Raw genomic sequence first — 15,477 nt, 5'->3', positions numbered from 1 at the left:
AACTCTTTTTTCAGCCTACATCATGCTTTGAATGCCAAACTCTCTTCCATAGCAGCTGCACCATTTTACATCTCCACTACTATAGGGGCTCCAATTTCTCCACAGCCTCACCATTTTACTTTCCTTTTTTAAAAAATTATAACCATCTTAATGGGTAGAAAGTGATATCTCATTATGGCTTTAATTTACATTTCCCTAATGCCTAATGATGTTGAACAACTTTTCACGGGCTCACTGGCCATTTACATATATTTTTTTGGAGAAATATATATTCAAGTTGTTTGCCCATCTTTTAACTGGGCTTTTCGTTGCTTACTTTTAGGAGTTCTTTATATATTCTATATATTAAACCCTTGTAAAATTTGCAAATGTTTTCTCCCACCCTGTAGGTGCTTTTTACTCTTTTGATAATGTCCTTTGATGCACAAAAGTCTTTAATTTTTATGAAGCTCATTTTTTTTTTTTGAGACCGAGTCTCGCACCGTCACCCAGGCTGGAATGCAGTGGCGTGACCTCGGCTCACTGCAACCTCCACCTCCAGGGTTCAAGCGATTCTCCTGCCTCAGCCTCCCGAGTACTACAGACACGTGCCATCACACCCAGCTAACTTTTGTATTTTTAGTACAGATGGGGTTTCACAATGTTGGCCAGGATGGTCTCGATCTCTTGACTTCATGATCCACCCACCTCGGCCTCCCAAAGTGCTGGGATTACAAGTGTGAGCCACCGTGCCCAGCCATGAAGTTCAGTTTATCTATTTTTTCTTTTGTTGCTTATGCTTTTGGTGTCATAGCTAAGAATTCATTGCGAATTCCAAGGTCAGGAAGATATACCTTTATGTTTTCTTCTCAGGGTTTTACAGTTTTAGTTCTTATATTTAAGTCATCAATCCATTTTGAGTTAATACTTGAATATGGGGTGAGGTAGGTATCCAACTTCATTCTTTTGCATGTAGAAATCCAGTTACCCCAGACCCATTTGTTGAAGAAACTGTACTTTCCCCCATTTAATGGACTTGGCATTCTTATTGAAAATCAACTGGTTATAGACGTATGGACTAATTTTTAGACTCTCAATTCTATCCTATTGGTCTATTTGTCCTTATGCCAGTACCACACTTTTGATTACTGTGGCTTTGAAGTAAGTTTTGAAATTGGTTTGCTCTGACTGGGCACAGTGGCTCATGCCTGTTATTTCAGCACTTTGTGAGGCCAAGGTGGGAGGATCACCTGAGGTCAGGAGTTTGAGACCAGCCTGGCCAACATGATGAAACCTTGTCTCTACTAAAAATACAAAAATTAGCTGGGCATGGTGGTGGGTGCCTGTAATCCCAGCTACTCAGGAGGCTGAGGCAGGAGAATTGCTTGAACCCAGGAGATGGCGGAGGATGCAGTGAGCTGAGATTGCACCACTGCATTCCAGCCTGGGTGACGAGAGCAAAACTCTGTCAAAAAAAAAAAAAAAAAAAAAAAAAAAAGAAGGAAGGCAGGCAGGCAGGCAGGCAGGAAGGAAAGAAATAAACAAATCAGTTCATTCTTCAACTTTGTTATACTTTATCAAGATTGTTTGGGCTATCTGAGGCCTCATGCAATTCCATAGGAATTTAAGGATCCGTCTTTCCATTTCTGCATGAAAAAAAAATCAGCTGAGATTTTGATAAGGATTGCATTGAATATGTAAACCTATTTGGGTAATATTGACATCTTAACAATATTAAGTCTTCCTAGCCATGAACACAGATCTCTTTCCATTTAGTTAGGTGTTCTTGAATTTCTTTCAGCAATGTTTCTTGTTTTCAGTATACAAGTTTGTTAAGTTTGTTTTTGATATAATTTGTTTTCTCGGTTAGAATTAGAATTTCTCTTATTAGAATTTCTATTAATCATATATTTGGGCCTCCAACTAGGCCTCTGATACATTTTCTTCTTTCCCATTTCTTATCTTTTCTTTTTTTTTTTTTGATGTGAAGTCTTGCTGTGTCACCCAGGCTGGAGTACAGTGGTGTGATCTCAGCTCACTGCAACCTCTGCCTCCCGGGTTCAAGCAATTCTTCTGCCTCAGCCTCCTGAGTAGCTGGGATTACAAGCGCGTACTACCACACCTGGCTAATTTTTTTATCTTTGGTAGAGACAGGGTTTCACCATGTTGGTCGGTCTGGTCTCAGACTCCTGACCTCGTGATCTGCCTACCTTGGCCTCCCAAAGTGCTGGGATTACAGGCATGAGCCACCAGCCCCAGCCTTTTTCTTTTTATTCTACCTGCTGGGAAATGTCCTCAACTTTATCTTTTAACGCTTGTGTTGAATTTTTATCTCCGTAATCCCATTTTAAATGTCCAAAAGCCCCTTCTTGTCTCTTAACGTTTCTTTTCCTTTTATTGCAGCCATGGCTAGTAGAAGATTAGCTTCTGACAAGTGGAAGCATCAAGTCTTCCCCTATAATAGGAAAGAAACAGAATGAATGTGGGTGGGAGGAGACACGCAGATGAGATGGCAGGAAGCTGAAGGTGTTTCTTCTGATGACTTCCACTTTCTCTGTCACATGGATAGTGAGGACATCTGTCAAGACAATGGGGTAGGATGAAGCATGAAAAGGGAAGTTAGAGCTAAAGCCCCCAAACCCCAGGTGCTTCCTGGGTAGCCGAGTGTTCAGTTCACATTGAAGCCAGGGACCACCACTCTATCATGGCACCCGTCTCGGTCAGGTAGGTTCCCAGTTATGGTGTGGAAACCTGCCACTTTCCCACCTGCTCGTTGTCTCTGGGGAGCATAACAAAATCTAACTGTTCAGGTCGACATTTCCCCATCTGAAAGTTTGATGTTTTCTTTTTTTTTTTTTTTTTTTTTTTTGAGACGGAGTCTCGCTCTGTCACCCAGGCTGGAGCGCAGTGGCCGGATCTCAGCTCACTGCAAGCTCCACCTCCCGGGTTTACGCCATTCTCCTGCCTCAGCCTCCCGAGTAGCTGGGACTACAGGCGCCCGCCACCACGCCCGGCTAGGTTTTTTTTGTATTTTTTAGTAGAGACGGGGTTTCACTGTGTTAGCCAGGATGGTCTCGATCTCCTGACCTCGTGATCCGCCCGTCTCAGCCTCCCAAAGTGCTGGGATTACAGGCTTGAGCCACCGCACCCGGCCGATGTTTTCATTTTTTATTTGAGCACCAGGATAGAGCACATCAGTGCAATCACAGCTCACTGCAGCCTCGAACTCCTGGGCTCAGGTGATCCTCCTGCCTCAGCCTCCTAAGTAGCCGGGACTACAGGCATATGCCATCATTAAAAATAATAATTTTTTTTATCAAGACAGGATCTAGCTATGTTACCCAGATGGTCTTGAACCCCTGGCCTCAAGTGATCCTCCCTCCTTGGCCTCCCAAAGTGGCTAGGATTATAAGCGTGAACCACTGTGCCCAGCCTGATATTATTATTTTAAAATTTAGAGGTTTCATTGAATTTTCTGCCCTTGACCATTTACCAAATATTAAGGATCAGGCCCTTTTAGACACTGATCTCTGGGAGTTCCCACTGTTTACACTTTCAATGTAGACAGATATACCCATTTATCCTTATCCTTTGTTTCTTACCTTAAAAACTATAAGGACCCCTAACTAACAACAAAGAGAACACTTTAGTCTCTTCAGTAATGCCACTACTGATAATCATTTTGTGTTCTCTGGATGTTTTATCATGAAAATAGAAACAGACTCTTGCTGAATGTCAGTTGTTCAAGTTTATTTATGTTGTTTTGATACACCGACAAATCACACCACATTTTGTTTGTAACTTTTTCTCCCTCAAGAGTCATCTTAGCTTAAGCCAGAAGATTCTCTTAAAAAACACACACACACATGGGCACACACAAGAGGCAAGTACAAAAATGTAACCCCACCAAAGTGCATGTGAATGAAAGTGCAAAAAAGGCTTCATTTGCAAACTCTGAGATCATTCTCTCTGCTTGAGAACATAAACAGAAAGGACCTAACTGCCCTAGGCCTGGGTGATCAGGGGCTGGGCGAAGCTGCCAGGGGCCAATATATAAGTGGCACCTGTTGCTAAGAGGGCAGAGGGCACCAGGAATCTCTGCCAACTCCCTCCCCTCTCTGCACTCCCAGGTCAAGGTGCAATAATATCATTTGGGGACAGAGTGGGGGTAAAAGGGCAGTGGGGCAGACAAGAGGCAGATTTCTTCCTGCTTTTTAATGATTTGGTTTCTTTCCAAAGAGTTTGACAATAGTGCAGAAAGTGCTGAGGCCTCAAAGTTCAGAGGCCTGGGAGCCCTTTTTTCCAAGGCCCTTGGTCCATCTTGCCTTTACCACAGGCAAGCATTAGGCAGATCCGATGGCAAAGGCCCTCCTAGCCCCTCTCCTTAGAAGCTGTGAGGTCTCACAGCACCAGCCATGAGTACTTGCTGCCTTCTCACCGCACACAGTCAGTGAACATCTCTCGTCTTTTAGAGGAGCAGACTGACGATAAGAAGCTGATGAGCTCTGCCACCACCCAGAAAACCAAGATAAAAGCAGGGCTTAGACTCGTTCTTCTTTACTCTTGGCCAAGGGGGTACCAATGTCACCCTTGTAAACCCAACCTTTGCTGTGTGGCAGGGCTTGGCTAGCTTCCTTCCAGGAAGGCTGTGCTCAAAGCTGCCTCTAAGCAGTTGAAAGGGAAGGGACACCTGAAGCCCTGTGGGAGCTCAACTGCGGGAGCTGAATGGCTTCCTCCAAAAGCTGTCCAGCCCACGGGAGAGAGGGGCCCCTACTGGGTTGTGGTAGGAAATCAACAGAGCTCTGGGTTTTCCACTTCTAAGGTAAAAATAAAGCTTCAAATTTTAATAATAGCCCTTGGCATTTTCCCAACACTGAGCCTCACATCTGCACCCTGTCAAACACTTCTGAGAGTGCCACACACGCACACATACACGTGCACACACACACGCATCACATGATTGAGAGAAGGGGTCTGGGGGAAGGCACCGGCCCCACACTCTGCAGGCCCACATCAGCACCTGGGCACGGGAGGTTGGCAGTGACTCCTTGCCTCTATGTGGGGCTGGCCCCTGCCAGTGGCTCTCCCCCTTCCCACCCAGGCTGGGAGGCAGGTTTGGCAGTGACTCAGTGGAGGCTGGGTTCCTATGTGGACAGAGAGGTGGAAGTCCAGAGCCCGGCAGGGACCTGGCTGGCAGGTGCAAGACAGATGGAGAGCGGCAAGGAGGGCTTCAGGGACCCGGAGAATTCAGATAGAAAAGTTCACCTTCCTAACTCCCAACTTTCAGACTCTGCAAGAGCTATGGTAAACATTTAAGGGACACGCTGAATGATGTCATGGGGGTGTGTGCTACACAGAGTGCTACATTTTCATGGCAGAAGGCCTGGCAGACCTGGGGCCATCACCCCATGGGCAATACCTTGGCTGAGGTCCAAGGCTGCAGAGGACACTATTCCTAATTTCAGGCACCACTATGCCTGCTGGAGCTGCCCCTCTGGCCAAAGACCCGAGATTGTCTAACAAATTCTTATGCTGGTCTCCTAACCTAGGCTACTGACCAGGCTGGGCTTACTCCTTTCCAGACTCAACACATGAAGGGTGAGTGGAAAACAGCAGTGGAACCTCCACTTCTGCCATCTATAAAAGAGGCTCTAGCCATCTGCTCATTCTGCTGGAACTTGGACTTGGCATGGGATACTAAAATGCCAACTGGTCCAGAACTGGGCAAGTTCAAGAAGGCATCTAAGCTCAGAATCTCTCAATTCTGGGCAAAAGAGAGAAAGGCAGCTAGAGACTTCCAACGGATCTTATGAAAACATGTTTCTGAGGTTCACATATCTCAGGGGGAAGAGCCAGTGGGGTCTGGCTGGGGGCACTGCCCAGGAAACGAAGCAGCAGAATGAGGGCAGCAAAACCAGCAGACAGAAAGGGAGGAGGTGCCTCCAGGAGTAAATACGTTTGTGGCAGGGTCATTCTTGGCAGGAGGAAAGGAGCCAAGAAGAGAAAAGTACACAGAGATACCAAAAAGGGGAAAGGGGTCTCAGATTGAAGGACTGCTGCTCTACTAGACTCTCCTCAACCGCTAAGAAAAAGACCCTTTGGTAATAAAATAAAAGTCCGCTGGAGCTGCCACAGTCCCACTGACTCCATGAGTAATGCCCCTGCCTATCACACCCTCACTAACATGCCTGGTGGCGAATGAGCTCTAGGACTTGGGGCTGGGTGCCTATCCTCCCCAGGGCTCCTCGGCTCCCATGTACCCTCTAAGAAGGACTAGCCCTGGTCAGATACAGGTAGAACATGGGGACATGGGGGTATGAGGAACTCAGGTCAGGAAGAAAGCATCAGCTGGAGAGGGAGACCAAGCAGGGGCCGCAGGAGGGCCCAGCCCTGGGCCAGTCACTTTAAGGTGTCATCGGCGTTTTTGAACATGAGAATGGCATTATAGATCTTCAAGGCTGGGCCCAGCTTGACGCTCATGATCTTCACAATGTCCGCCTGTGTCAGCAAAAGGAAGGCCTCGCCGTCAATCATCTGAGGGGTTGGGGGAGGGAGGTGGAAAGTGGAGAAGAAGGTGGAAAGGGTCACGGGGCAGGGGTGAAGGAAAGGGAGGGGTGTACATGGGGAATGAGGGAGGGGAGGAGGAGTAAAGGATATGCGGAAGAAAGGGAAGGAGGAGAGATGGGGAGAGAAAGGACCGGGAGAAAGGAGAAGGGAGGGAGAAAGGAAAAAAGGAAGACAGCAATGGGGACGGAGAAGGAAAGAAAGACAGCCACAGGTTTCCCCATCTTCACACACTTGTTCTCTTTCTCTCTTTCTGCTGACTGGTCTAAGGTTTAGCATATGTATTTGCAAAATGTCTTTTGAGTCCTCACAGACAAGTGGCTTTTGGAAACCTGCTGTTGATGTCCCCACATGACCTCATTGGTCAACCTTAGTGTTGCTAACAGCAAGACAAGCAGACATTGTGTGCATTCCGACATGAGGCAGTATGAAGTACACAGTATCACCTAGGAGCTTGTCTTGCCAAAAGCAGAGGTGGGCAGGGGGAGAGAGAGAGAGAAACAGAGACAGTGACAGTGAGAAATTTAACCTAAGTCTAACCCAGCCTTTGGATCTAACTTTCATTTCTTGGGAAATACAGGGGATAGAGGAACAAGTTAAGTGACACCACAAGAAAGCAACAAGACAAATCCAAAAAACCACATTCTGAAAGACTTTTAAAATGTCATTAAAAAAGGAAAAACAAAGGATGGAGGGGCTCTTCTAGAACAGAAGAAACTTAAGAGACATAAAAACCAAAACCAATTATGTGGGCCTTGTTTGGATTCTGGCTCAAAAACTGCAAAGAGTATCCTAAGAACTGGGGAAATACGAATGCAGACTGGGTATTGGATGATATAAAGGAGTTACTTGCAATTTGGTAGTGGAATAACAAGATTGTGGTTATGTAAAGAAAGTCCTTAGTTTTTAGAGATGCAAAGTTATGTCCTCAGGGGTGAAATGTCATGATGTCTAAAATTTACTTAAAATTACTTCATCCAAATATAGGTGAAGCAAATATGGAAAATATTGGTAACTGTTAATTCTAGCAGCTAGGTATGTGGGTAGAGTCAAGAAGGGAAGTCAGTTGTGGAGGAGGGGATGGAATGAAGAGAGCTGGGAGGCAGACTGTGGTGGTCAAGAGACTGAGCTGGGGGACGCTGTTTTTGAGGATATGCCATCCCTCCTATGCTCGCCCCTCAAGCATCATAGCAATGAAAACACTTCTGTGTTGTTTCTTATGTGCCAGGCACTGCTCCTAAGCACCTGTCATGTATTAACTCAGTTAATCCTCACAATAACCCTATGAAGCAATACCATTATCCCGATTATACAGATGAGGAAACCAAGGCAGACAGGCTACAGAATTTGCCCAAGATATACCTTGCTTATAAGTGCTGATCTGTGTTCTTAAGCACTGTGAGAGCTGGGTAGGGGTATCCTATGGACATGACTCATGCAGCTCAGGGGGCGATGCTGCCCAAGCCTGGCCCTGCCCCACAGTTCCGCGTGAGCCCTCCTCACACCTAGCTCCAGACTGCACTACAGACCCTTCCCCAATAACTAGGTGTCTTCTGCCTTGCACCTCTGTTCCCTCTACCACCCCTGCCAGGAAGGCCTGCTCACTGTCAGCATGCTTCTCCCAGCAGTCAGAACTGTCCACTCCTTCCGCTCTGCCTAGAGTTCACACAGCTCCACAAACTCCCCTGAATTCTCCTTCCGCTCTGCCTAGAGCTCACACAGTTCCACAAACTCCCCTGAATTCTCCTTCCGCTCTGCCTAGAGCTCACACAGCTCCACAAACTCCCCTGAATTCTCCTTCCGCTCTGCCTAGAGTTCACACAGCTCCACAAACTCCCCTGAATTCTCCTTCCGCTCTGCCTAGAGTTCACACAGTTCCACAAACTCCCCTGAATTGTATGTATTTCTTCATTTGCCTTCCAGGAGCACCACAGGGCTGCTCACCTGACATAAGTCAGGTGCTCAGTAAATCCAGAAAGAATGAATGAAAGGATCTCCGAGGTGCGGTGACAACAGGACTGTATCTCACAGAGGCTGGCAATCTTAGAGGTTAAACGGAGGCAGGACAGAGTGGGGGAATGAACCCCATATATCTGTCCCCCCAGCAGCTCTGAGGAAACAGTTACCTGGTCCTTCCCAATTCACTAACCAAGGAGGCTCCGAAAACTGGCACTTCTGATGGCTAAAAGCCTTCCCCCTCAAAAGAAAATGGAAAGTCTAGTAGCCAAATGCACCGCTCAGATTATCTGCATTAAGCTTCCTTTCTAATGCTCTAAAATGACCCCTCAAGTGAAAAGGGGCTTCCCAGGTCTAAGACCAGTGTCTGGTGAATAAGCACATCTCCCCCTTCCTCATGGAGTTTGCCATTCTATTCTCTCTCCAGCACCTTCTTGATGGGGAAGCACTGGAGAAACTGCTTGCCTGAGACACTGGGAGCTATGAGGGGGATGCCAAGTGGTCATCCCAGGAGGCAGCTCCCTTGGACTTGAGGAGCTCTCTTTGCTGACCCCCAGCAGATGTGTCTGTGTAGAAACATCCAGATTCAGACACCTCATGCTGGTCTGGCTCTGGTGCTCCCATCTTTTTTTTTTGAGACTGAATCTTGCTCTGTCACCCAGGCTGGAGTACGGTGGCATGATCTTGGCTCACTGTAACCTTCACCTCCCGGGTTCAAGCGACTCTTCTGCCTCAGCCTTCTGAGTAGCTGGGACCAGACGCATGTGCCACCACAGCCGGCTAATTTCTGTATTTGTCGTATAGATAGGGTTTCACCATGTTGGCCAGGCTGGTCTCGAACTCCTGACATCTGGGATTACAGATGTGAGCCACCATGCCTGGCCTCTGGGGCTCCCTCTTGATGGTCCCACTGAATCACAGAGCCTGGCCAGGGAGATCTCGAAGTTCAAGATATGAAGGAAAGGAATCCCTGGCAGAGTTAAGTATGGACTCTTACAGGAGTTCATTTCATTTCTTCTTTTTTTTTTTTTTTTGATAGAGAGTCTTGCTCTGTGCAGTGGCATGATCTCAGTTCACTGCAACCTCTGCCTCCCAGGTTCAAGCGATTCTCATGCCTCAGCCTCCCGAGTAGCTGGACTACAGGCACGCACCACCATGCTCGGCTAATTTTTTTGTATTTGTCATAGAGAATGGGTTTCACCATGTTGGCCAGGCTGGTCTCAAACTCCTGACCTCAAATAATCTGCCTGCCTTGGTCTCCCAAATTGCTGGGATTACAGGAGTGAACCACCGCCCCAGCCAGGATTTCAGTTCTTATCATTCAGAGAACCCACTGGTATATGGCTCCTTGTGTATTGCCTGAGATTTCTCACCCACGGTAATTGCCAAGGCCCAGGTTCCAGGTTCTTCAAAGCAAAGGCCAGAGTCTGTGGTCTGGCAGTCTGAGACTAGGTAAGGGAACCATGGAATGACCTCAGAAAATCTAAGATGTTGTTTGTGTGCTGGTGGGTATGGGGAGTTTTGAGCCATATGATCAGGAAAAGGGTCATGTTCTGACCTTGAAGGTAGAGGAAAATGGATAAAATAAGTCATACAATAATCCACCGTAAGCAACAGCCTGCAGCGCTGTGGAGATGTCCAGGGAATTTCCTAAAATTGAGGTGATCAGGATAGATCTTGAGAAAGCCACACATGGAATGTTTAACACAGGTCACGCTAAGATTTAATCAGCACTTTCAAAACCCCACTGGGACTTCTATGCTTTCACAGCAGAAAGGTGTGGTCTACCAGGAGCCCAAGAATATGGGACATTTGGGAAGCAGCAAGCTGCCAGTATCCATCTGGCTGCACAGTTAGCAGAGCCCATCGGCCCCTCTCTGTCCTCCCCTTCCTCTGGGCTCCAGGACACCTGCACATGTGTCTTTCACGGCCCTTACCACACTCTACCAGGAGCAACAACTTACAATTCTGTATCCCCTACCATGCTGAGAACCTTAAGAGCAGGGACCTGTTCTTATCTGCTTCAGTATCACATCACCTTATACAAGGCCAGGCACAAAGTAGACATCAATAATTATTTGCTGATGAAATGGCTACAATAAAGATGACAAAGAGAGGACTGGACAGACTACTCTTAGAGCCACCAGTAAAGAACAACCATAAGACCATCTATGCACTTTGCTCTAATTCCTCACTCATGAAGCAACCCTCTACTGGTTGGTCTGTGTCCCAGACGGAGAACATCTTGATTGGTGTCCCTGAATACCCAATCATCAGTTAAGCCAGAGAGAGCCCACTCCTGGAGCATCGTCCTACCTGTGGAAACTGATGACATGGGCCAGACACTGGAGATGGTGATCCTCAGATCCCATAAAGGTCCTGCTCCACTCCAAGACTCTATTTGATGCTGGCAGTCTACCAGTACACCTTCTCCCTTTGGCCACTAGTTTTCTGTATCACAGACCATGCTGAACCAAGAGACACACCAGATGTTCCTGGGAGACATAGCCCTAGTCCCAAGATGAAGAGAATGCAAAGCCAAGCATAGGCTGGAGGATGAAACTCGGCTGGCTCTGTAGCTGGCTGAACAACTACACTTGAAGAGTGCTGACTTATGACCTGTGGTCAACCTACAGAAAGGTCTGAAACAGGGTGCCACATGGTTCTGCCTTCTCATAAAACACGTTAAGACTTGGACAAAGACACAGAAGGCTTATTTATCAAATGTGCAAGCTGTACGAGGTTGGAAAGCCTTATTAACATCACAGATGACAAAAGCAAATTTTAAAACAGGGCTATGAAACCAACCAGATAACATTTAATAGGGTGCATGTAAAGTTTTACATTAGGTTAATTAAAAAAAAAAAATCTCAGTGGTACAAGTACTACCTGGAAAATTTGGTTCAACTGTAGTTGACATGAAAAGCACCTGAGGGCTTTTATGAACCCCAAACTAGTGTGATGTGGCTATAATAAAGCTAGGGCAAACTTAAGTTTTGCTAACAAAAAAAATAGGGTTCAAATCTAGGGGAAGAGAAAATAACCCTAATGTACAAGAAATTATGGTATACTCATAAAATGGAACACCAGTCAGCAATAAACAAACTACAGGTACAGATAACAACATGGAGAAGCCTCAAAAACATGACACTGTGCAGAGACAGACCTAGAAGATAACACGCCCTATGATTCCATTTATATGAGTTCGAGAACAGGCAAAGCTCATCTATGACGCTAGAAATTAGAAAAGTGGTTGTCTTTTGGGGTGCGGACTGACTAAAAGGGGCTGAGAAAGAACTTTCTGGTATGATGGAAAGGTCTATATCTTTTTCTTTTCTTTTTTCTTTTTGCTAAGTTTTTTTTTGTATGATTTAATACGAGAGGAAATATCTATATGTTGATTGAAGAGTTCAAGGGCAGACATGTCGTAAAACCTGTGAAATTGTACTTTTAACATGTGTGCCTATCTCTCTATAGGCATTTTATCTCCATTAAAACACCTCTAGGAGAGCAGCACCCCAGCGTGTTCTACGTCGGCCAGAGGCCATGGAAAACAGGGAGTCCAGCTCTGCACACATACATGAAGAGAAGAAGATCGCCAACACAGAGGGTGAGGAAAGCACCCGGAAGCGGGAGGAGTTGGGAGCTCCACCACACACAGCTCAAAGGAGGAAACTGGCTGCGTTGGGCCTGGATACAGACACTCTTCCAGGGCAAGAAGAGCCAACTACTTTCTTTTTTTGTTTTTTGAGACAGAGTTTTGTTCTGTTGCCCACGCTGAAGTGCAGTGGTACAATGTCGGCTCACCGCAACCTCCGCCTCCCAGGTTCAGTCTCCCGAGTAGCTGGGACTACCGGTGCATGCCACCACACCCAGTTAATTTTGTATTTTTAGTAGAGACAGGGTTTCACCACGTTAGCCAGGCTGGTCTTGAACTCCTGACCTCAGGTGATCTGCCCAACTTGGCCTCCCAAAGTGTTGGGATTACAGGCATCAGCCACTGCACCCGGCCGACAAAGTTCTTTACTTAAGGGCAACTATGTACTAAAAGTCAAAACTGGTGTTTGTTGTGTTCCCACCATATCAGTCATTTTGTATAGGTAAAGTGATTGGATCTACATGTTCCTCCATAATATTGCTATGTATATACTAGTGATACACAGCCATATGCTACATAAAGACATTTCCGTCAATGATTCCACATTTAAAACCATGGTCCCATAAGATTATAATGGAACATATACAGAAACCTGATATGGCCCTTGATATTGGCATTGCAGATCAAGTAGGGGAAATGACTGATATTCAGTAATAATGCTGGGACATTTGTTTTTTCATGTGAAAATATACATATAAATAAAAATACATATAACATCTAGGTTTGTGTAAGTACATTCTATAATGTTTACACAATGACAAAATTGTCTAGTGACACATTTCTAAGAATGTATCCCCATCGTTAAGCAATGCATGACTGTAATGATACTAGACATTCTAGCATGATTCATTCATCATTTCCAATGCTCACAATGGCTCTGCAAGGTAGACCTCATTATACCCACTTTATCTCCATTTTACAGACAAGAAGATGCAGGCTCAGAGACAGTAAACAGCTCAAATTGACAGAACTGGGATTTAAACCCAGAATGTCTCCAAAGCTGACATTCTTTTTTTATCTACAACTCACTACTCCTTGGCTCTTGATTTGAAGTGTGTGTGAGGATCCTTGCAGTAAATCACAATATCTGTGTCATTCAAAATACACTTTAATTATCAGCTATATTGGATTAAAGGTTAAAAAAAGTACACTTTAATTTACTGACTACCACTTGCAAAGCTAAGTTTGGCAAGCAAATGAGTGGGTAGAGAGCAGAGGAGTGCCTGTCTCCAGGACGCCTCTTCCTTCCTGAAGATGGTCTGAGCACACAGGGTCCCCAAGCTGGGCCACAGTCCAGACTAGATTCTTCCCAGAGACATGGGTCACTCGGACTATTCTTGCCCGGTAGGGCAACATGGGTCCCTCCCTAGCTGAGGCAGTGCCAAGGAGGGCACCTACTTCCTGCTGTCTTAAGGCCACAGTGACCCCGGCTCTGTCTCCCACTCTGCACTTGCACCTTACCTCGTCTTTGAAGAGGCGTGCTTGGTCCTCACAACCTGTCAGGGTCTGAACAAAGCCGAAGACCTTGGAAACCAAAGATGACATGTTGACCAGGGGACAGAGCTTGGGCATGTAGGAGGGCTGGCCTCCACGGCCAAGGTGCTTCTGAGCTGTGCCAATGCTGCTTTTTCTCCCCAGCCTAAAAGGATCTTAGGGTTTCTATGCTGGCAGATGTGCCAAGTTGGGCCCCTTGCTTCTGAGGCCCGGGACTGAAGTCTGTCTCTCCTGTTGGATTTCTGGCTGAAACAGCAGCACAGCCCCCGCCCCCTCTGCCACGATGGGCCTATTAGGAAGTGTCTCACTGGGCAGCTGACAGATGAGCACAAGGTAGTGCCAGGAGTGGTACCAGGTTCTACCTGACCTGGGCCTTTCCACCAGGGTATGGTGAGAGGGAGGAGGAGGGGAAGAGAAGGATAAAGAAGGGCCCTCACTCCTCACCTCATCGATGGTCCACTTGGCAACTGTCGAGGCTGAGATGCCTGCTACTCCTGGCAGGAGCTTGCAGTGCTGCTCCCAGCACACTGAGAGTGAGCGGTCCGGGTGGGCCGACAGGGCTGACATGAAGAGGGACTGGTGCACGACATCGGGCGTGAGTGCTGGAAAGCAGAGGCAGAGGACGGCAGGCCGACTCTGAAGGCTAAACTGTTCCCGAAGCCCATGCATACCCACACCACTCAGGAGACTGGCTGGCAGAGTAGACAGGACCCCAGGCCCCTTCTGACAGCCTGTACAGTTAAGAGGGTGAGCCATATCTCCTGACTCCTCACGCAGTATTCACTCCTGCTGGTAAAGTGACTCTCTCAAAGACTCTCAGGTCAGCTATTTGGAATGACCCTCACCCCATCTCTCTGAGGCTGCACCACCCTGGGCCCTGCAAGGATACTCTCTTAGAGCTGCTGTAGCATCTCTAAAGACATAATTTTCTAGATGCCATGCATCAAAAGGGTCCTTAACATCCAAACAAGCTCAGCCTTGACGTCAGAAGTCTACTGTTTACTCTTCTTCTCATCGGTCCTTTTGGGCTACGACCAACTTTCTCAGAGCCAGGGTGATTCTGCTTCAGAATCACAGTCCCCCTGAGGAGGCTGAAGACCACCCCTCTGGCCACTACCATTGCCTCAAGCTCCAGTTCCTCCCCCTCCTCCACCAGCCCGGTCTGCACTACTGCCTACGCCAGCACTGGAGGGTGATCCCTGACCCACTCCTCAGCTCCATGTTGCCTGTGGCTTTGCTTCCTGGTCTGCCTTTGGGATCAGTGGCCCCAACCTCCTACCTCAAGCAGCTGTACTGAGCTGATGACTGATGCTGCTCAGCTTGGCCTCCTCCTTGGTGGGGCCTGGCACTTGCCAACTTGGACTTCATCCCCTCTGGCTGCTTTGACAAACCGGGCCCCACTCACTGCTACCAGCCTTGGCTGGCCTTGTGCAATGTGGCCGCTTTCCCAAGGGGTTTTCCCAGCCTCTGTCCATGGTCCAGGAGCATTGGCTCTTTATTCTCCTGGTGCTAATTCCAGATGCTCATTAGTGCAGCACCTCCAAGTGCCCTCTTGTCAAAGACCCTCCCTGTTGGTCATAGATTGTCCTGCCCTCTCTCCTTGAGTGTCTGCCTTTAAGCCTGGCTCTTCCACCCCCATTTACCCACAAAGCCTCGGGGATTCCATCCCCGGCCCTACCAACCACACTTTTGTGCCACTGCCTTCCTGCTGCTCTCTCTGTTCATCAGCAAAACCCTAATACCTGCCCATACCCCAGACAGCCCCATCTCCCTGCTCAGTCAGCTCCTCTCATGGCCCGTCTGGGGCACACCCAGCATCTCTTATG

General features: G+C 47.3%; 1 protein-coding gene across 9 annotated transcripts in view; it reads right to left on the bottom strand.

The window, feature by feature from the left end:
* Positions 1-2,172: 2,172 nt before the first annotated feature.
* L3MBTL1 (L3MBTL histone methyl-lysine binding protein 1) overlaps positions 2,173-15,477 on the bottom strand; it is a 39,772-nt gene continuing 26,467 nt past the window's right edge. For 2 of the 9 annotated variants that reach the window (XM_030914740.1, XM_030914731.1), the window contains 3 exons: positions 14,096-14,253; positions 13,619-13,681; positions 3,715-6,513 (listed from right to left, as the gene is read on the bottom strand). In XM_030914740.1, the coding sequence (XP_030770600.1) occupies positions 6,379-6,513; positions 13,619-13,681; positions 14,096-14,253 (356 nt within the window). In that variant the 3' untranslated portion in view covers positions 3,715-6,378. The other 7 variants (XM_030914737.1, XM_030914739.1, XM_030914736.1 and 4 more) reach the window with 7 other exon arrangements.

Source organism: Rhinopithecus roxellana, chromosome 13 (assembly GCF_007565055.1).
Source record: "Rhinopithecus roxellana isolate Shanxi Qingling chromosome 13, ASM756505v1, whole genome shotgun sequence".
In the NCBI taxonomy this organism is placed as follows: Eukaryota; Metazoa; Chordata; class Mammalia; order Primates; family Cercopithecidae; genus Rhinopithecus; species Rhinopithecus roxellana.
Note: the sequence above shows the minus strand (reverse complement) of the source record. Positions and strands in the feature narration are given on the sequence as shown.